This window comes from Vulpes vulpes, chromosome 12, assembly GCF_048418805.1.
Source record: "Vulpes vulpes isolate BD-2025 chromosome 12, VulVul3, whole genome shotgun sequence".
NCBI classification, from domain to species: Eukaryota; Metazoa; Chordata; class Mammalia; order Carnivora; family Canidae; genus Vulpes; species Vulpes vulpes.
The window spans coordinates 164,200,603-164,223,284 of NC_132791.1; the positions used below are offsets into that span (position 1 = coordinate 164,200,603).

A 22,682-nucleotide genomic window follows, 5' to 3' on the forward strand; every position below is an offset into this window, starting at 1 on the left:
AGTTTTAAAATAGGCTCATATTCTTTAAATTGCTTTCTTCTTAGTAATACACTGAGTTTTAATGGCAGTATATAGTGAATTTTCTAGGTAACCCTTTAATCAGTCCTTAATGTTGGGTGGTTGCAGTGAGGAAGGCAAACAGCTTCCAAGACCAGTGACTGGAATGTAGAGTGAGGATGTTATAGTAACTTTACGACAGGGCTACCTAACTTATAACTTATTCTGATGACCTACTTTCTTTTTAATCTTGTTTCTTATTTTTTGCTAACATGAATAACTAGATATCCTTATTTGTAGTTCTCTGGTTACTTCCTTAGGATAAACCACTAATGGTATAGTTGCTGAGTCAAAACACATTTTTAAGGCTTTTGGTACCTCCCAGCACATTCATAACCAGTTCTTAAAATGTGTTACTTCTGCATGAACAAACACCATTCACTTGATGTTGATTTTTAGTATCTTTAGGGATTCTGTGGTTTTCTGCTTCCTCCCAAAATCTGGGCAGTATCATCAATATAAAAAACCTATTCAAACAGATTTTGTTACTATATAGCAAAACCTGTAGTTCCTTTCTACTCTTTAGACTCTCTCAGTAAGAGAGATGCTGAAATCCTCTGAAGTTGCCCATCTGAGGCTAGACCTTATGTCTGTTAAGAAAGATCCTTTAAACTTTCCTTCTCACATGTCTTGGGGGTTCTCATAGTCCATATAGTGTTAGTGATGCCCTTCACCTGTTAAACTAGCAGTGACAGCCGGGTGATGACTTAGTAGACATGCTCAGCACCTGAAATAGCTGGGCTAAGCTGCCACTGGAGTTAGAGGGGGACAGCCTGGATTATATGCTTTAGTCCTCTTTTTGTAGCATGATTTTTTTCTTTTGTCATCAAAAATACATATCTTTAAAAAATCTATTTTAGTGGGAATATGGTATGTCTTTAAGGTTTTAAAATACATAATCAAGATAATTTTCAAGAATCAGTATTTCATGTACCCTCCCCCTTCCATTATGGGCAGCTGTCACCTGGTATACTTCTGTGCTGTGCTTGTCTCTATGGATGTAATCTGTATCAGCTAATGGTTACTTTTGGAGTGTTAGGCACATATTCGTGTATTTGCCAGGGGACCAATGCAAAGAAGGTGCAAGATTTATTTAAAATGCTTAAAGAAATTTTGGTAAGATAGGTATAGTGTGCGCGTAATACTTTATATAGGCATACCTACATATAGGTATATTGAGAATATAAGCTGACTTTCATTTCATCAGTGTATTTTTTATATGTGACAAACATTTTTCAATACTATATGGTTTTTGTATGAAAGATTCCTGCTAGAAGTAAGCTTCATGAGAATAGCAGCCATGTCTGTTTTCATCACTAGTATATCGCGAGTCCAGTATCACACGTGTTACACATGCTTAGTCAGTACTTGTTTAAATGAATAAAAGGTAGTGTGTGTCTTATCTGGGGGTTTAGATTTATGTGGCCTGCTAAATTGTCCCAAATAAAGAAAGCAGTACTTTGATTATTTACGAATTGTGAACATGGTTCTATATTAACGTTTGCTGAAACTGTATTGGTGTAAGGTAACATTATTTTGGATTTGTGTATTTGCAAAAAATAATGATTCTCTTCAGGTTCAGAAAGTACTACAGGATTTTTTAATCCATTTATAGGGTGCTATTTACATTTTCTTTCTAAATGAAATGGAATATAGGACATAGTATCTAAAAGGTAATTAGCTGCATTGAAACTAGACATTTTGGTTTGACTTGAGTAAATACAGAATTTGCATGATCCAAATCTTCTATGCCAGGTATTCAAATGAGACATTCTAGAAAAGTGTATATAAAGAAGCACTAGTGTTTTCAAGTAGTGACTATAGAGTTAGTAGATGAAAAGAGAATTACTGAAGGCCACATTTTGGGACCACAGATTGTCTGACAGTATCATTTGTTGGTGGAATCCATGGTGTAGATATGTATAAGCTCTGAATCTGGAAAGTAGTTTACTATCCATTAGGTAGCGATTATAATAAAGAGCAGATTGATCTTGGCTTTAGTGCCTAAGATGAGTGAGTGTATATATGGAAAACAAGTTCTTGTTGAAAACATCTAGTTGTTGTTGTTGTTTTTTATTAGAGGCAAGGCAGGAAGAACTTCAGCCTTTTTTTTTTTTTTTTTTAAGATTTTATTCATGAGAGAGAGAGAGGCAGAGATATAGGCAGAGGGAGAAGCAGGCTCCCTGCAGGAAGCCCGATTTGTGGGACTCTATCCCAAGACCCCAGGATCATGACCTGAGCCAAAGGCAGATGCTCAACCACTGAGCCACCCAGGCATCCCTGTTGTTTATTTTTAAGATTTTATTTGTTTATTCATGAGAGCCACTGAGAGAGGCAGAGACACAGGCAGAGGGAGAAGCAGGCTCCCTGTGGGGAGCCTGATGTGGGACTCTATCCCAGGACCCCAGGATCACACCCTGAGCCAAAGGCAGATGCTCAACCACTGAGCCACTCAGGTGCCCCCCAAAACATCTGGTTTTAGAAAGGTGTCCTTGTTACTTGATACTCAGAGTTAAAAGGTAAAAGTTTGTCTGGATAATTAAAAGTTTTTGTGTCTCCGGTCACATGAAGATAAAAGAAAAAATCCAGTGTATATATTGTAGTAGCGGTAGTCTAGCTTTGTTCTGCTGTAAAGTGGAGGAGAGGAGCCTCTTCCATGGGCAGAGGGATATCAAGTAAGGCTTAGGAAGGTGAAAAGATTAAATCCACATGTCTGTACTAAACCCTAGACTTCAGTTCTGAGCAAGAAAGAATGAAAGAAAGTTGGGGGGAGGGCATTCAGGAATATGTAGTAGGAGGGAAAAGGCACAGAAAAATCCAGATAATAAATTTTTTAGAAAATTGGGCAAATAGATTTCAGAGAGCAACTCTCTCTTATGACTGCTCCCAGACATGTAATTTATTGAACTGCTCACTGTTCGTAGCCTTTGTGCTACTCTGTCCAAACCCTTTCCCGATGGCTACACTGAATGGAATATCCCACAGAGAATTCTCTCTGAACTTTGGCATCAGTGGATAGAGCAGTATTACCTTAGGAGCAAAATTAAATGAACATCCAAGGAGTTTCCTCATTGCTGTTGGAAACATAGCCTACTAGCTACATGAGTCCCAACTACTTTTGGAAGATTACTGATAATAGTAAAATTCTGTAAGTGCTTTCTTGAAAAAGGAGGATGTACTTTTTTTTTTTTTTAATTGACTAGGCTCATTTAGGAGGCTTTCATTTGTAAGTAATAAAAAACTCATTTCCAGCTGGCTTGATTATTGGCACATGGACCTAAATTCTAGAGAACAGGCTTTGGTGAGGGCTTATTTAAGTGGCTCAACAATGTCAATATGGGACCCCTCATTGATTGCCATGTTCCAGAAATATCTGTGTGATTCCAAGATTGGTCACTACATGAACTCGGAATGGCTCCCTGCAGCTCCTACTGTTTCTCCACCATTGAAAAGTCTTGAGCTTAATCTGATTGGACCAACTTGGACGTGCACCCATCTCTAAACCAGTTCTGCTCCCAGGGGATTATTCTGTTTGTTTTGGGCTGAATCATGTGCCCATCTCTGAACAGATGACATGGCAATGTAGATGGTGTTATGTTGATTAAGTGAGTCAGGTATAAAACTAGAAATGGGTTCAATATTACCCAAACTATATGACATAAGAAATTTGGAGTCTTGTTAAGACTTCATTAAGGAAGAAGAGAATGGATGCTGGGGAGGCGACCAGCAATGCCCTCCACATCGGTTGTACTGTTTTCAAGTAGATTGTCCATTTTATTGATCTAGAACAGAGGTTCTCAACCTTGGCCCAACAATTTTTTGTCAAAGGGCAGGATATTACTGTGGGGTTTCCCATGCATCCCATGTAGGATTTTTTTTTTTTTTTTTTTTTTATTTATGATAGTCACAGAGAGAGAGAGGCAGAGACACAAGCAGAGGGAGAAGCAGGCTCCATGCACCGGGAGCCCGATGCGGGATTCGATCCTGGGTCTCCAGGATCGCGCCCTGGGCCAAAGGCAGGCGCCAAACCGCTGCGCCACCCAGGGATCCCCCATGTAGGATGTTTAATAGCAACCCTGGTCTCTACCCACTAGATGCTAGTATAGTATCCCCTCCCCCAGTAGCAACAGCCAACGATGTCTCCATACCTTACTTGATGTCCCTCGGATGGGGACATAACTGCCACACTTGAGAACCACTGGTCTAGAGCAGTGCTCTGCAGACTAATCACACAGCCCTGTGGTTAAAATGTTTATGCATGTATAAATTTATATTATCCTATTAATTTTATACATATTGTAAAGCATATATACAAAATAGAAATTAAATAGAGATTATACAAAATTGAAATTTTTTTTCTGTAATTTTTTTTTCCCCACCAGGCCAGTATTCTATTGTGCACACTTAGGAGTATGCCCCCACTTTGAAGATTAGTGATCTGAAATACTGGTATCCATTCAGACTTGCTTTCCCAATGATATGATGCCAACACTGCCACCATATAATTGATCATTGGATGTGACTTTTTCTATTGTCTGTGCTTTGGATCCTGTGACCCTCAGCTGAACCAAGAGGCATCTACCCTGAGACTTAAAGATGGAGAATCTGCCTGACTGCCATTGACCACTTCACCCCAGATTGTATATACAGAGCAAACAGGCTATAGTTGTCAGTGTTGTGGCACGTGGAGTATTGGGAGAGCGTTTTGCTGTCCCCAGTCCCTACTGGTCTGGGTTGTAGGTTGAGGGAATTTGTAAGGATGGTACCTTGCTCTCTGGCCAGTGCTTCCTGCAGGTGGGTTGTTAGCCCATGCCAGCTGGATGAGGAGGAACTGGTGTGCTGTGCTTGGGATGGATATGGGGGGACTTCCCACCAAGAGCCAACTTCACTGCCTCCTGACAGGGAAGAATGAATACTCTAGTGGGACGCCGCTTGGTGTCAAGGAGCACGGGGACCAGAAGAGGGGAAGGCACGCAGGGAGGGACTGCTCGAGGGACCACTATGGGGGTTCCCAGTATTGGGGCCTGTGGTGAGATGGAACACCACTCCAAGAAGGTTTGCACACCACCTACACATAAATCATAACGTCTGCCAAGGCCATTAGCAGAACACACAGCCAGGTGGGCCCACAGCAAACAGAAACCAACCACATGAGACCACTTTACTTGGAGGACGCCTGGGTGGCTCAGTGTTTGGGCGTCTGCCTTGGCTCAGGGCGTGATCCCAGGGTCTCAGGATCGAGTCCCACATCCGGCTCCCTGCGTGGAGCCTGCTTCTCCCTCTGCCAGTGTCTCTGCCTCTGTCTCTCTCTCTGGGCTCTCATGAATAAATAAGTAAAATCTTTTTTGTTTTGTTTTGTTTTGTTTTTTAAATAAGTAAAATCTTAAAAACAAAACAAAACAAAAAAAACCACTTCACTCCTCTGTCCTCGTGCCCAGAGGACCCTTTAAGGAGTGGAAGAGAAAGAGCAGACCCAAGTCTCCTCAAGCCATACTTCTGGCTGGCATTGCTGGAGGGAGGTTTTGAATGAGATTTGAGATAGAAGTTTTGGACACACCTGAATTCAGTAGAGCACAACTGAAAAGCAGACACGGGGGGAGAACTGGTGGATGGAGCTAATAATATCTTTTTGAATTGAGACTCATGAAAAACCCAGTTAATAAATACTGCACAGAGTCACAGTGGACAGGGCTTTATCTGAGCTGAGTGACCATGGTTAGGAGCCAAGCTAATACCGAAGGTCATCTTTGTATCAAAGAATTGAGAATTGGCAGGAACTTTTTTCTATAAATAAGGTAATTTGTTGTAATCACAAGTGCTTTGGACCCAGCATGATTAAATGTTTTTAGAAAAATTTGGAAAGCCAATTCAAAGAAGTCAGTTTATACTCCCCAGACTGATGGATGTGCTATGTGCTGGTTCATGAAGAAAGGAAAAAAAAAAAAAAAAGTTGAGCTGAAAGATAAAATTCTGTGAAATGTTTCTTTTTTTTTTTTCTGTGAAATGTTTCTATTTCAAGAAGAATCTTCTCTGGAAATTTCAGTTTAGTATCAGAACTTCTTTCCTTGTAATCAGAAGTATTTTCGTGGTGATGTTTCCAACATAGGTTAATAACTTAAAAATTTTTAATGACTTAAAACATGATTTAAAATGACTTACAGTTGAGAGATCTGGGTGGCTCAGCGGTTGAGCATCTGCTTGGGGCATGATCCTGGGGTCCTGGGATTTGAGTCTCGCATCAGGCATCCTGCATAGAGCCTGCTTCTCCTTCTACCTGTGTCTCTTGCCTCTCTCTTTGTGTCTCTCATGAATAAATAAATAAAAATCTTTAAAAAAAAAAACTTACAGTTGATGATGGTTTCTCATCTAAGGTTTCAAGTAGGTAGGGAGGGGCTCACCTGCTGAATAGTTGCTTCTTACCACTGTTTATAGTTGGCATTGTTTTCCCCATTTTGTCATTGCCTGTAACACTGTGAGGTGACATCACTCTGTCTTGTAGAAGAGGTGCCTGAGTGCACCTTGGCTTGTCCCCTGGTGAGGATTCTAGAAAGCCTGGGTCTTTTCACCACAACCACCACCCCCTCCTGCCATAGGCACGGGGTATAACACATAAGAAGGTGTGTGGTAGTGATCATAGTCTGCTAGCCTCAAAGAGGTCACCAGCTTGCTATCAGGAGGGCACTTGCTTTCTGGGGCAGGCATACCTTCCAGTGGGTCATCCTTTGATCAGTGGCATGGATTTGGTTGATGGTTGGCCAAAGTGAGGAATGTAACTGACATGGGGACAAAGCAAAGGTGGCTGACCTGTGTCGTGTTTGAACTTGTTGACTTTCTTATGAAAGACTACCCAGAAGTTCTGGGTTTTTTTCAGCAACGTGGAGTCATGTTATTGAACATAGATTTCAGATGTTTACCCTTACTCTGTAGTGTGTGTGAGTTTTCTAATGTCTTTTAATGTTAAGCCTTTTAAAACACATGGTCGTTTTTCTAATAGGTAAGGGTGATTTATTTCGTGTGAATGGAGATGAATTAGTGATTTTTACCTTTTTTAAAACACTCCCCCAAAAAAATAAAAAATAAAATAAAACACTCCCCACTATATCCCATTTTCTTTAGACATATTCTAGTGCTTAGAGCAAATTATACAGACCAGTGTTCAGTTAGACTCACAATTTTTCATTGGTGCAGAAGAACACAGAATTTTAAAGGCCTAATTGTCAAATAGGCAATTTGTCATGTATAGTGAATGTAAATAGTCTAAATTAGATACAAAACTATCTTTCCATCATCCTCCTATAGTGGGAAGAACATTGGATTTGGTCTCAGTTTAGCTACTTAGTCACTTTGTGACTTTGAAAAAGTACATGACCTCATTGAGACCAGGGATCTCCATCTAAAAACAAAAGGACACTACCACTGGCAAAACCCTTGAAGGTCAAATGATGGTTGTCTGATACACATCAAGTCTTTCTTGCCATTCTGACTGTGATCCCCTAAATTGCTTGATGGCCTTTGGCCCACAGTTCAGAAAACCTTGTGCTACGTAAATAGTTCAATTTACGGTACATTACCAACATGATTTTAAAGCAGGTTTGCTTAAATAGCCAAAAATTACCATTTTCCTCTACACTCTCCCCCTAGTTTGTACATTTCATTCTCTTTTTTTCTGACATTCATACTTCTCGTGGTGAATGATAGTTCCTACCTCATATAGGATAGTTGGAGAATTGAATGTCTGTTATAACATAGTCACTGGCAGTAATGCTGTTATTTAAACTGATAACTTCCGGCTCTGAGTTGTCATTATTGTACTTGTTCTTTGGAACTTTGGGCTCCTGATTTTATTTTATTTTATTTTATTTTATTTTATTTTATTTTATTTTATTTTATTTTATTTATTTATTTTTTTTGGGGGGGGGCTCCTGATTTTAAAATACCACATGGAGTTTTACTTCATTCCTTACTTCACCGTTTGTGTTGGGTGCTAGATTCACTTCTAAATTTCCAACATTTACATCTGGTGGCATAGGGAAGCTAACTTGAGTACTGTGTCTGCCAGCGCCTGTCTTTTCTTGATGTTGCTGTTTCCCAATCACAGGTGCTGGTGCTTAGCATTTTTATTGAGCCACCTGTTTGGCAGGTGTTATCCTACCTGTGTGCAAGTGTATGTGAATACTCATCCCCTCCCTACAAGGAGCTCCCAGGCTAAGGGAACCTTTGACAGAAGGTATAAATATGTGCTATTTTTCAAACATTTAGATCCCCTGAAAGACATTGTCCTTGAAATCTGAATTCAGTAATTCTTCACTTAGCAAATACTGTTTGTGCACTTGTGAGTTCTGATGCCAGGGATATAACGAGTAAGACACAGGTCCTGATCATCAGTGTTTCCCAAAGAGTAACACTAGTGGGATGGTTTTAGATGGTCCCTGACATTATTAATCATGGCTAGCCCAGCAGACATGCAATTTCATGGACATTATTGTTTAAGAAAAGATGAGGGGCACCTGGGGGGCCCAGTCGGTTGAGTTTTCGCCTCATGATCTCAGCTCAGGGTCTTTTTTTTTTTTTTTAAGATTTTATTTATTCATTCATTCATTCATTCATTCATGAGAGACATGGAGGCAGAGGGAGAAGCAGCATACCTGCAGGGAGCCTGATGTGGAACTCGAATCTGGGACCCTGGGCTCGTGCCCTGGACCAAAGATAGACGCTCAACTGCTGAGCCACCAGGTGTCCCTCCTTTTTTTTTTTTTTTTTTTTTTTTTTAAAGATTTATGCAAGCACATGTGTGAGAATGCAGGAGGGTGTGGGGTCTAGGAGAGGGAGAAGGAGAGAGGGAGTCCGGAGTCTCAAACAGACTTCATACTGAGTATGGAGCTGGACATGGGCTCAGTCTCACAACCCTGAGATCGTGACCTGAGCTGAAACCAAGAGTCCAGCGCTTAACTGAGCCACCCAGGTGCCCCTCAGCTCAGGTCTTGATCTCAGGGTTGGGAGTTCAAGACTGGCGATGGGCTCCATGCTAGGTGTGGAGCCTACTTTAAAAAGAGAAAAAGAAAAGAAAGTGGGTATTTTAGAATAAATAATTGAATTGTCTTGAAAAATATTTAAAATTTTAAATTCAGTTAATATTTTGACATGAACAAACTATAAAGAGTGGTCAGGGGGAACCCTGATCCAGGGAGATTGAGGGATGCTTAAGGACTTCATTTTAAGGAGCTTTAACTTAATTTTCAGTGGAGGCCAAATTAATCATACTCTAATGGAAGTCTGTGTTGTAGAGAACATTGATTTCTCAAAATAGTAAAATTCCCTGAGTAACTTTCAATTGTGCAAAGGTGAATTGTCTAGAAGAGTCACTGCAGCATGGCAGTGAAGTTAGAAATGACGAGCACTCCTAATGGGTTAAAATGGTAGACATTGGCACAGAGTCCTAGTGTATGGTCATCATAGATGATACTGTAGGCAAAGGTGCAGCCTCGGAGAGACTGAGAGATGACCAGCAGGCAGATAAGTGAGGGGAGGGGTCATTAAAAAGCCAGTGATAAAAACCCAAAGGGTATGCCAACATGTTAACGGTGGTTCTGTCTTTAGCTGCTGAGACTTCAACAAATTCTTTTTACCTCCCAGTATGTTCTAGTTATGAAACAAACAGGTGCCTTTTTCTTTAATAGAGAAAAATGAATTTTCCCACTTTATCAGCACAGGGAATAGTACAACTTATCCTGTTGTTATTTCTTCTCTTACAGATGTGGGGGCACGGTTGGTGCTATTTTCACTTGTCCACTAGAAGTCATTAAGACACGGTTGCAGTCTTCAAGATTAGCTCTTCGGACAGTCTATTATCCTCAGGTTCATCTGGGGACCATTAGCGGAGCTGGGATGGTGAGACCAACACCCGTGACACCTGGACTCTTCCAGGTTCTGAAGTAAGTTACCGTGCTGGACGCCAGCGCCCAGTCTAAGTACAGAAGGTCTGTCAGGCTCACCAGATGCGGTGTTCTATTTGCAGTCTTTGTCCAAACTTGACAATTAGGTTTCCGTACTAATACCTTTGAGCTCTGACCTCCCTTGGCAGCAGGGCTACGTGTGATCATCATCAAGCAGTAGTCAAAGTAAACCTAACAAAGCAAACAAAAAATCCATTTTTAAATTGTTGCATCACGGTGTTGCTCTTGCCCGAAATCTTTGGAGGGCTGGCAAGATCTGGGTTGGTAGAGTGACATTAAAAATTTAAAGACTGCGCATAATATAGAGACAACATATTTTGATGTTTTTTGCTTGCTGTTTGGAAATAATTTCATATTTATAGAAAAGTTGCAACGTATATTTGGTGAAATAGTTTTTTAAATGTTTGTTTCATACTGAAGCTACCTGCCTAGGATGTTATTTTTACTGCATTAAAAAATGTCTCATTTGCTTATGAAGTGACTAAATATTCACAGACTGAATATGGCCTATCAGTCTCTATGCTTAAGGCAGAATCAAATGCAGAAGAGTCCTCAGCAATACCTGAGTTTTAGCTTAGGGTCATATACTTTATTTTACTTATTTACATACTTATTTTAAATATTTTATTTATTTATTCATGAGAGAGACAGAGAGAGAAACAGAAACATAGGCAGAGGACCCTGGGATTATGACTTTAGCCAAAGGCAGACATTCAGCTGAGCCACCCAAGTGTCCCGGGGCCATGTACTTTAAAAGAAGTGTTCAACAGGGGTGTCTGGCTGGCTCAGTCAGAGTGCGCAACTCTTTTTTTGTTGTTTTTTGAAAATTTATTTATTTGGGAGAGACAGCATGAGCAGGGATGGGTTGGAAAGGCAGTGGGAGAGGGAGAAGCAGGCTCCCCACTGAGCAAGGGAGCCCAATGAGGGGCTCGATCCCAGGACTCTGGAATCATGACCTGAGCCAAAGGCAGATGCTTAACCAGCTGAACTACCCAGGTGCCCTAAGCGGGTCTAACTCTTGATTATAGAGTTGTGAGTTTGAACCCCACGTCGAGTATAGAGATTACTTAAAAATAAAAAAATAAAAGGTGGTCAATAAATAGTAGTTGAATTTAGCTAAACATGATACTCAGATCTCTGAAACTTATCAGAGATAAGTGTTCAAGAAGGACATTGCTGTTTGTCAATATAGATGTTTCATTGGGAAACAGAAAAAGATGTGATAAAATGGAAATGTTCTGTCTTAATAACCATATCACTTAGCACTTTGGACAGAATTCACTCACATTTTAGATAAGGTGGAATGAATTGGAAAGTGCTTAATTTATTTTTAGGCACGTTTTGTTTGTAAAGTCTACTAATGAGTCACCCGGACTTCCATGCCAGATGTGTGTATAAGAGTGCATCTGAGTTTATTCAGCAAAACTGGACAGCAAAACCAGCGGCTGAGGGCAAGGTCCCAAGTGAGAGAATCAGAAACCCAACTAGGGGAAAAGAGGGCTGGTACCCAAGAGGTACTGAGAGGATCTGTCAGTTTAGTGAAACATGGAAAAGGGCTGTGGAGACACAAAAGGCAGAAAGCCTACCTGGGAGATAGGCCCAGGAAAGATAAGCACAGAGATATGGAGGCATGTTTTGATCTGAGTAGTGAGGGAGATAAGCCCACGTCATTAAAAAACTATGGCTGAGGAAACATCCCCATCCTGGTATGCCTTTTTATGTTTAGGCAGTGGCAGTGTCTCAAATGACACCTTTCTTCTGAGGAACACAAAGTGCTTTGAACATAATGAAACAGACAGGTAATTTGCCAACTTTACTGACACCCCCCCCCCCCCCCCCAGAAAAACTTCCTCTTATGTGCTTGCCAAATAACTCATGACTAGTGGATTTGTCTATTTACTGTAACTGGAACCTGTTAGCCAGAAGTTGTGGGTATCAACAGAGCCAAGTTTGTAAGGTAAATGGGGATGTTTCTCTAGTTAAAGTTTTCAGGATGCCTGTTCTGCAACTGTAGTATCTCCATCTTTCTTCTATCTCCTGTAAATCACTCTCTTTCTCTCCCTCTCTCTCTCTCTCTCTCTATATATATATATATATATATATGTGTGTGTGTATATATACACTTACATAAGTATTTTCCCCCAGTGAGGACAATTGTATATTAAAATGTAAGTCAAAGGGAAAAAAAACACCTCGCCGTCTTGTGAGATATAGGAACAGTGCTCACACCACGCTACACGTAAGATAGCTCCTTTCCCTGTGGGCCCACAGCATTCATGCAGCCACAGCCGCACAATCTTGAGGCCTTACTGACGCATGAGTACTTTTTAAAATCACTTATTCTATATTCACATCAAAATACGAATAATGGGGGATCCCTGGGTGGCGCAAGGGGATCCCTGGGTGGCGCAGCGGTTTGGCGCCTGCCTTTGGCCCAGGGCGCGATCCTGGAGACCCGGGATCAAATTCCACGTCGGGCTCCCGGTGCATGGAGCCTGCTTCTCCCTCTGCCTGTGTCTCTGCCTCTCTCTATCTCTCTGTGACTATCATAAATAAATAAAAATTAAAAAAAAAAAGAAAAAAAACAAAATACGAATAATGGAAATATTAATTAACATTTTTGTCATTACATTTTATTAGAAAAGTATTTGTAAATTGGCATTTTCCACCCGAGCTGTTTCATGAAGCTTTCTTTCCTCAGCTTGACGTGTATATACATTTTTTAAGACTCTGAACTGCTGTTTATAGCTTTTGAGTTAGAAAATGACCATGTTTCTGTGGTATCATTTCATCGATTTTTCACAAGAATCCTTAGATGAGCATTCAGGTGTGAAATTAGTTTATAGATGAGGAAATGCAGATTAGGGGTTAAGTGACTTGCCTGATGTCATCTCAATATATATTCACCTTAAAATAGATTTCTAGGGGGATCCCTGGGTGGCTCAGCGGTTTAGTGCCTGTCTTTGGCCCAGGGCGCGATCCTGGAGTCCCGGGATCGAGTCCCGCATCGGGCTCCGGACATGGAGCCTGCTTCTCCCTCTACCTGTGTCTCTGCCTGTCTCTCTCTCTCTCTCTTTCTCTGTGTGTGTGTGTGTGTGTCTATCATGAATAAATAAATAAAATCTTTTAAAAAAATAAATAAAATAGATTTCTAAGGAAGATTTGAAGCAGCTAAGGGTAAAGTAGATGAGGATACCCCCCCCTCCCCCCGCTCACACGAAGCTTGGCTGCTGCTTCTGCCCCTTTGCTGAGTCTCTGTGACAACCTTTTTTTTTTTTTTTTTTTTTTTAAGATTTTATTTATTTATTCATGATAGGCAGAGACACAGAGGGAGAAGCAGGCTCCCAGCAAGGAACTCAGTCCTGACCCCAGGATCATGCCCTGAACCAAAGGCAGACACTCAACTGCTGAGCCACCCAGGCCTCCCTCCGTGACCACCTCTTGATGTTGGAGGGCCCCAAGGGCTCCTGTGGTGGTCCCCTGCCCTAGCGACAGCCAGATCATGCTTTAGTCTTACAACTCTAAGTACCACCTGTAAGCTGACAATGTTTCTCCTCTGAGCCTCCCACGTTAGTCCAGCTGGGTGTTTGACCTCTCAGCTGGGGTGTTCTCTGGGCATCCAAAGTGTAATTTGTGCAAAACTGAACTTCCCCAAACCTACTGCTCCCAAAGTGTTCTCTGTCCATTAAAGACAACCCCATCCTTCCCATTCTGGATCTTTGAAACCCCAGAGGCATCCTGAGACCTTATTTCTCAAAACCCCACGGGAAAATCTCTGAGCTCTGCCTTCAGAATATGTACAGAATCTGACATATTTATATATATTTTGCACTCCTTTCTCCACCACTGTCATGATGGAGGCCACCACATCTTACTGTGTTACCAGACTAGCTTCCTAACTAGTCTTGCCACCTCCCACTTCTCACTGTGCTCTCCACAGAGCAGTCCAAAAATCTTCTGCTCAGACCCCTTCAGGGGCTGCCCTCTCCCTCTAAGGAAAAGCCAAAGCTGTGCCCACCACTCCATAGGCTCTACCGTAGCTACCACCCCTCCCTTAACTTCTCCGACCTCCCCTCCTGATGTTTCTCCTCTACCCAGCTACACTGGCCTCCTTTCTGTTCCTTCTCAGCCATTTAACCTGGGAACATTGGAACGTTTTCTGAGGAAGGGCCTTTGTACTGGACACTCTCTGCCTGACTGGCTCCCAGCTGTTACCTTTGCAGGAAGGCCTTCCGGTGACCATGTTATTTAAAACGAGCCCTCCTCTCATGCCCTATCCCTTCTTCCTGCTCTGTTTTTATCTCCAGCACTTAACCTCCACCCAACATACAGGATAGTTTACATAATTATATTGTTTATTTTCTCTCTGCCCCCACCAGAATAGAAATTCCTTGAACACAGGGACTTTGATTTGTCTTGATCACTGAGGTGTCCCCATGCATGTAGAATGCTACCTGTCACATAGTAATAAGCATTCAGTACCAACAGAATGAATGAATGAATGAATGGATGGATGGATTTTGGCATGCTGTAAGATACTGAGTATGAAGAACTCAGCACACACACCATGCCATGTAAATAATAAATATTAGCTGCTGTCATAATAGGTACTTTCTATATTTTTTAAAATTTTTTAATTTTTTTAAAGATTTTATTTATTCAGGAGAGACAGAGAGGCAGAGACCATAGTCAGAGGGAGAAGCAGGCTCCTTACAGGGAGCCTGATGTGGGACTCGATCCTGAGACTCTGGGATCATGCCCTGAGCCAAAGGCAGATGCTCAAGGCACCTGAGCCACCCAGGCATCCCCTTTCTGCACTTTTTAAACTTACGATTTAGGGGGATCCCTGGGTGGCTCAGCGGTTTAGCGCCTGCCTTCCACCCAGGGCATGATCCTGGAGTCCCAGGAACAAGTCCCCCATCAGGCTCCCTGCATGGAGCCTGCTTCACCCTCTGGCTGTGTCTGTGCCCCACCCCCCCGTCTCTGTCTCTGTCTCATGAATAAATAAATAAAATCTTTAAAAATAAATAAATAAATAAAAATAAACAAGATTTATAACTGAGTTTCTTGGTGGCCAAGGCAAAAAGGGGAATATCCTATTACATAATTCTCATCTGAAGAAAGCATACTTGCTTTCCAGGGGTAATATAGGTCTCTCCCTCTTGTACTAAAAGCAGCCTGTTACCCAGCACTTACATAAAAAGACTGTGCCAGCATAAGGAAGCACACTTTCAAGGTGGTGTAATAGATGGCAGCTACTTTTCTTGTTTCCTGCCACGCTGGTTGAAGCCATCCTGCTCTTTCACGTAGATTATTAGATAGCTTTCTCCTTCTTCCATTGACGTGGGTGAGCTATTAGGAGTGTTGATCTACAAAAAGAGAGGGCTTTTTATCTGGTAAATGACAAAAGGAGGACAAGAGTCAGGCCTTTTCTCTATACCACAAAGCCCATCAAGATTGTTCACATTTTTAGAAGACACTTGGTTACCAAAAACCCAAGTGAATAAAATGGTTATTCACTTAAAACTAAGCAGCCTATTTCTAGGCTTACTCTTTCAGGCAGTAATACTTTAAAAGACTTAACAGGCAACAGAATTTGTTTACAGGAAGTTTACTTTTCAAAATGCAAATCAGTGTTTGCATGTATCTCATGTTAGGGTAACCTGTTAGGAAAAAAAAAATTATCCTTCACTGGAGCACCAATAATCTTTACATTTTGAATATAGTTACTTAAAAAAGGCAAGATGCTAGCATGTTTAGGCTCTTGCTGTTTGATTTGCCATAGGGATTTTTTTTTAAAGATTTTATTTATTTATTCATGAGAGAGACAGAGAGAGAGGCGGAGACATAGGCAGAGGGAGAAGCAGGCTCCATGTGGGAAGCCCGATGTAGTACTCGATCCCGGACCCTGGGATGTCACCCTGAGCCGAAGGCAGATGCTAAGCCACCCAGGTGTCCCTGTCATAGGGATTATTAATTAATAAATGTTTATCTCTTGTGCCTGCTTTATGAGTTAATCTTTTTTTTCCCCCCTATCAGAGCTCCCATTCTGTAAATTACTCAGGTACTTTATTTTTGTTTTTTTCAAGTACCTTTCTAATCTGAAAAGTAATATATTAGTGAGCTAGTCTCTGTCTTGTAAAAACTTTCATGTTTAGGGATACCTGGGTGGCTCAGTGGTTGAGCGTCTGCCTTTGGCTCAGGGCATGATCCCAGGATGTGGTATCGAGTTCCACATCGGGCTCCTTGCATAGAGCCTGCTTCTCCCTCTATCTATGTCTCTGCCTCTCTCGCTCTCTCTGTGTCTCTCATGAATAAATAAATAAAATCTCTTAAAAAATTTTATCTTCAGATGAGATCTTTGTCTTGGATTAGTCTACGGTATATGTACTGTGATTAAAACTAGCAAGGAGAGGGCAGCCCCAGTGGCGCAGCAGTTTAGGGCCGCCTGCAGCCCAGGGTATAATCCTGGAGACCCTGGATCAAGTCCCACGTCAGGCTCTGCATGGAGCCTGCTTCTCCCTCTGCCTGTGTCTTTGCCCCCCCCCCCTCTGTCTCTATGAATAAATAAATAAAATCTTTAAAAAAAAAAACTAGCAAGGAGAATGAAATGCTCCAAACAAGATCCTGATTTCCTTTTGCATTTCTTCTCTAAATCAAAGTTGATACGACTGTGGGAAGGTCAGTCTGGATCCTAACTAACATGCTTTATTATGAAGCCAAGGCGTACCATTTATAGTAGGAACTTGATTGTTCCAGAAGAATTTTGTAAACATCCAGATAGGTTGGAAGTTTGAATTATGTAACAGATTTGACTTTTTGCCCACTGTTAATATGCGTAGCTATGGAGACTGTCTTTCTGCAGTTCTTAAAAGGCCTGAGTCGCTTGAGGACACGAGTTCCCTACTGCATTATAGATGAGAGGCTTTTGGGCCTCCTGGAGCCAGAGTTCCTTAATTGTGTTTAACTGCCTCCTGGGCCTGGCTCTATGCCCTGTCCCTTAATGGGACCACAGACAGAATCCAAGCTTTAAAAATGTTTGAGTATACTGACCATTTGAAGTCTTTTATACCCTCCTGCAAGTTGTAGGTCATTTCAAGGTGTCACTTGACACTTTTGTTCAGAGACCTTGGCTTTTTGAAAGCATAGTCCTGTTTTGAGAAGGAGTAAAAGAAAAGTATTTACAGTTGAAAACTCTAAATTCTTCTGCCTCCAGTAAGAGCCAAGTGGCTTGTTTTAGCCAGTGTGAAAGTTCACTCAAAGTGCACGAACTTCAGCTCGTGTGTTAGGTTTGCAGAAACCCAAGAATGGTCTTTACCCCACCCCTTGCTTCTGTGACTTTGTGGGCTATTGTCATGAGCTTAATATTTTTATAACCTATGACCCACACCTTTTTTTTTTTTTTTTTTTTTTTTAAAGAACCTTTTACTTTGGGCAGCCCGGGTGGCTCAGCGGTTTAGTGCTGCCTTCAGCCCAGGGCGTGATCCTGGAGACCTGGGATCAAGTCCCATGTTGGGCTCCCTGCATGGAGCCTGCTTCTCCCTCTGCCTGTGTCTCTGCCTCTCTCTCTCTCTCTCTCTCTCTCTCTCTCTCTCTCTGTCTCTCTGTCTCTCATGAATGAATAAGTAAAACCTTAAAAAAAAAAAAAAACAACTTTTTACTTTGAAATAATTTCAGACTTACAGAAGAGTTACAGAAATGGTATAGACAACTTGGTTATATTCTTCAAGTCACCAATTTGTAATATTTGCCACATTTGTTTTTTTCATTTCTTCTCTGCATACATACATATTTTTTCTGAACCATTGGAAAATAGCTTACATGCATCATTATGCCCCTTTACCCTTGGTACTTCAACATTTATTTCCTAAGAGCAAGGTAATTCTCTTAGAGCCATGGTACTGTTTTTTCACATTCAGGAAATTCAGTATTCATATATTACTTCTTAACTAATCTACAGTCCATATTCCAGATCGATCAGTTATATGTTGTGATTGATTTAATGGAAGAACTGAATTTTAAAACTGTTCCTGCCAATATTTCCTCTGTTTCTTAGACCTTTGTCTTTTTTTTTTTTTTTTTAAGATTTTATTTATTTGAGCGAGAGAGCACTAGCAGGGGAAGGGGCAGAGGGAGAAGCAGACTTCCCCCCTGAGCGGGAAACGCCTCGGAGCTCAGGACCCTGGGATCACAATCTGGGAAGGCAGAGGCTCACCCAGCTGAGCCACCCAGATGCCCCCACTCTGGTATTAGACCTTTTTCAAGGAGCCTTTCTTTCTTCCTTGCTGTGTTGTTTCTTGATTTGTTTAACGTTAAGATATAATTCACGTACCAAACAATTTACCCATTTAAAGAATACCATTCAGCCGTCCTTAGTATGTACACAGAGTTTTGTGTGACCAATACTACTAATTTGACTTTAGAACATTTTCATCCCTACTAAAAGAAATCTCACTCATTTGCAGTCACTCCCCATCACCCAGCCCCAGCCTAGGCAATCAACCACTAATTTCTTTCTGTCTCTGTATTTGTCTCCTCTGCACATTTCATATAAATATAATAATACAACATAGGCCCTTCTGTGTCTGGCTGCTTTCACTTTTAACCAAATGTTTCTTGAAGGTCATCCTTGTTGTGTGTATCAGTACTTCCTTTTTATTGCCAAGTGATGTTATATTGTATAGCTAGGTTTCATTTTAAACGCTGTGCTTTTACATTCTCTAGGTGCCATGAAAAAAAAAAAAGGTACACTCTATTTAGAGTGAGATGCACTCTCTAATTGTGTAGTATCTCACACAGAGGTCCTTCATGCAATACTCAGGGGTGACCAGAGGGTTTAGGCTGGGCTACACAAACAAGAGTGTGTCATGGGATCCCATAAAAGGGCCCAGGCTGATAACTGCCAGTGAGAAAAACATTCTATGATAAGAAAATAAGACTATTGTTTAAAAAGAAAAGAAGACTGTTGTCTTCCTAATATTTTGGAATAAATTAATTATTTAGATGGAACTGAGATCCACTTTATTATTATTCACATATCCTAAAATTTTTCCTTTTAAAAGTGTATAATTCAGTGGTTACACAGTTATGTAACCACCACCACTATCTAATTCTAGGACATTTTCATCACCCCAAATGAAGCATGTACCCACTAGCAGTCTTTCCCAACTCCCCCTACTCCACCCTGGCAATCACAGATCTACTCCATCTCTGTGGTTAGGAGTGTTCTTCTCTTGGAGGCTCTTGTAAATGGAATCAGTTTTTATCTCTGTATTCAGATTGTTCATTGCTACTGTGTAGAAATACAATTGATTTTTGTATATTGATCTTATATCCTGCAACCTTGCTGAACTTATTAGTTATAGTAATTGTTTAGTGTATTAATTAGTATTTCTATGTTAATGATTGTGTAGTCTATGTGAATAGAGTTTTGCTGGGGCATGCCTGGGTGGCTCAGTCAGTGAAGCCTCCGACTCTCGATCTCGGCTCAGGTTTTGATCTCAGGGTTGTGAATTCAAAAGCCCCATGTTGAGCCCCACTTAAAAAGTTCTGTTTTTTCCTTTCCAATCTAAATACCTTTTATTTCTTCTTTCATATCTAATTGCTAGTCTGCTACTTTTGAAGACAGCTCTTACAGGTGCAAATATACTTTCATTTTCAAGCAATTGAAATATTTTATAAACATCCAAAAATTTGAAGAAAGAAGCCAAGGTTCAAATGTTTTAGTTTGTACATTCAGGGACTCTAGACCGTGAAAAATTACATTGACCTGAAAAAGGAAAGAAGAGGAAGGAAAGCTTCCTTCCTCTTTCTGGATAAAACTTGAACATTGCCTAGCATACCAGGGACCAGATCAACTGAACCTCTTCACCAAAAATTTCAGCTTTGTTTCCAGAAATTTTATGGGAAAAGTGGAAGGTGGTAGAAATAAAATTGGCAGGATTCAGAATCTTTACCAATAGCTTTTCCATAAAGTGGAACACAACTGTTTTATTTTACCTTCGGAGTCATAATGAAGGTAAAGCATTATATAAACTCTTGACAACAATATGATCATTAGTGAGCTAGATAAACTTAGAAATTGGAGGTACTAATTACTGAGTGCAGAAAAATCTGCAGTAAGAAAAGATTAGAGGGGACCTCCGTGTAATAATGTAAATTCTCTTGGGTACCATGGAAATTGAGCCAGTTGAGCCACTGAAAAGAATAAATTTAACCAACTTGAAGAATCATGTTGGAGCAGGAAAATGCCTCTAAAGAATGTTCTATACAATCCTTTCCTTAGTCATTTTCAATCAGAAAATAACACTTTTTTAAAGCACCTTGGCAGGAGTGTGGAAAAATTGGAACGCTTGTGCCTTGTTGGTAGGAATGTAAAATGATAAACAGCTGCTATAGTAGATAGCATGGCAGATTCTCGAAAAATTAAACAGAAATTACCATATGATCCAGCAGTTCCACTTCTGGGTAAGTACCCCTAAGAGTTTAAACTAGGGACCTGCCTGGGTGGCTTAGCGGTTGAGCGTCTGCCTTTGGCTCAGGGCATGATCCCGGGATCAAGTCCCACATCAGGCTCCTTGCAAGGAGCCTGCTTGTCCCTCTGCCTAGGTCTCTGCATCTCTCTCTCTCTCTCTCTCTCTCTCTCTCTCTCTCTCTCTCTCATACATACATACATACATACATACATACATAAAAATTTTTTTTTTAAATTACAAAAAAATGAACTAGAGACCTGAACAGATATCTGGACACTCATGTTCACAGCAGCATTATTCACAGTAGCTAAAAGTGAAAGCAACTTGAGTGTCCATTGACAGATAAATGGATAAATGACATGTGGCCCATATACAATAGAGTATTATTCAGCCTTAAAAAGGGAAATTCTGGCACATTCTACAACATAGATGAACACTAATGACACTGTGCTGGGTGAAATAAGCCAGCCACCAAAGGACAGATACTGAACAATTCCACTCGTTTGAGATCCCTAAAGTAGTCCAGTTCATAGAGACAGCACAATGGTGGTTGTCGAGGGCTGGTGGGGGAGGGTAATGGGGAGTTAGTATTTAATAGGTATGGAGTCCAATTTAAGGAGATGAAAAAGTTTTGGAGATGGATGGTGATGGTTGCTCAACATGTGGAAATACTACTACTGAACTGTACACTTGAAAATGGTAAATTTCATCTTATATATATGTTACTATGATTTAAAAAAAAAAAGAAAAAGCAGTATTCTCTTTAAGCTTGAGATACTATGCTTTGTCTTTATTTTATTTATTTATTTTTTTATGCTTTGTCTTTAAATAAGATTCATCCAGCCCATGAAAATCATTAGGTTTTTCTATTCTGTAGATCCCTGATTGGGGCCTTTTACAATAAGTAAAGATCTGGAAGATTGGATTATTAGAGATAAGGAATAAATCCAAAAGGAATACAATCCAAAGAAATCTCAGAACCTGTTTCTCAGTGAATTTTGTTATTATGACAATATGATTCCCTGTATCAGATGTTTTGCCAGGCGCTCATCCTACCATATTAGGAGTTCAGCATGTAGTACAACAAGTAGTCCAGTAGTCCAGTAGTCCCAGTAGTTCATGGGACCTGAACATCTTGGTCCCATGTGAACTAGGGAAAAGGCTTCTTGAAAACATGTCAAATTGATGCTTCTGAAGCATGCTTTTTCTCTGTATCATAAAAGGAGTATTTTTCAGTCTTCTAATGCTGTATTGTAGGACAATCAGGTAAGAGTCTGGGCTCTTGTAAACATTCTGTTCTGTATTCACGGAGCTAATGTGAAAGCTGAGGCCTCATTGTTTTGCATAGGCCCTGCCTAAAGGATTTTAAAGATCTTCTCTTATTATTCAGGTCAATCTTGGAGAAGGAGGGACCAAAGTCACTTTTTAGAGGCTTGGGTCCAAATTTGGTTGGAGTTGCGCCATCAAGGTAAGCATTAAACTTTCAGTTGGCTCACTATGTATAGTATATAATACTGACTCCTCTCTTACTGAAAAGCAGTACTGCTAGATGGCCAGTTTCTTTTTTCTGTATGGAACACATCTGACATACAGAATAGTGACAACTGCTAGTATGTCTTTCGGTGTATGTGTGAGAGATTCTAGTTATTTTATTCGTAAGTGAAAATTCATCTGCTCTCATCACCTATAATCTTCTCTAAAGAAGTATCTGCTAGGGCAGCCCGGGTGACTCAGTGGTTTAGTGCCACCTTCGGTCCAGGGCCTGATCCTGGAGACCCGGGATTGAGTCCCCATGTCAGGCTCCCTGCATGGAGCCTGCTTCTCCCTCTGCCTGTGTCTCTGCCTCTCTCTTTCTCTCTGTGTCTCTCATGAATAAATAAATAAAATTCTTAAAAAAAAAAAAAAGTATCTGCTACTTCAAGTATGGTATGTGGCCAGCAGTATTGGTGTCACCCAGGGCTTGTTAGAACTACACACTCTCGGACTGTACCCCAGAATCCGCATTCTAGCAAGATTCCCAGGTAATTCCTATGCACTTAGAAGCTGAGATCTGAAGGAATTTAAAGGCTTCCAGGCTTTACTTTATTTAAAACATCCTTATTCTGTTATGAGGCTTAAATCTCTTTAAAGCCTGTGTTTGATAAAAGTGAACAGGTGAAGTGTGTGTGTAACATATCTCTGAAAAGTAGATAAGAAA

General features: G+C 40.8%; 1 protein-coding gene across 1 annotated transcript in view; it reads left to right on the forward strand.

Annotated features, from left to right (window-relative positions):
* Positions 1 to 22,682, forward strand: part of SLC25A33 (solute carrier family 25 member 33) — a 34,687-nt gene that overhangs the window by 2,924 nt on the left and 9,081 nt on the right. The window contains exons 2-3 of the mRNA XM_026005065.2: positions 9,810 to 9,989; positions 21,876 to 21,953. Of these exons, the coding sequence (XP_025860850.1) occupies positions 9,810 to 9,989; positions 21,876 to 21,953 (258 nt within the window). The remainder of the gene's footprint in view (positions 1 to 9,809; positions 9,990 to 21,875; positions 21,954 to 22,682) is intronic.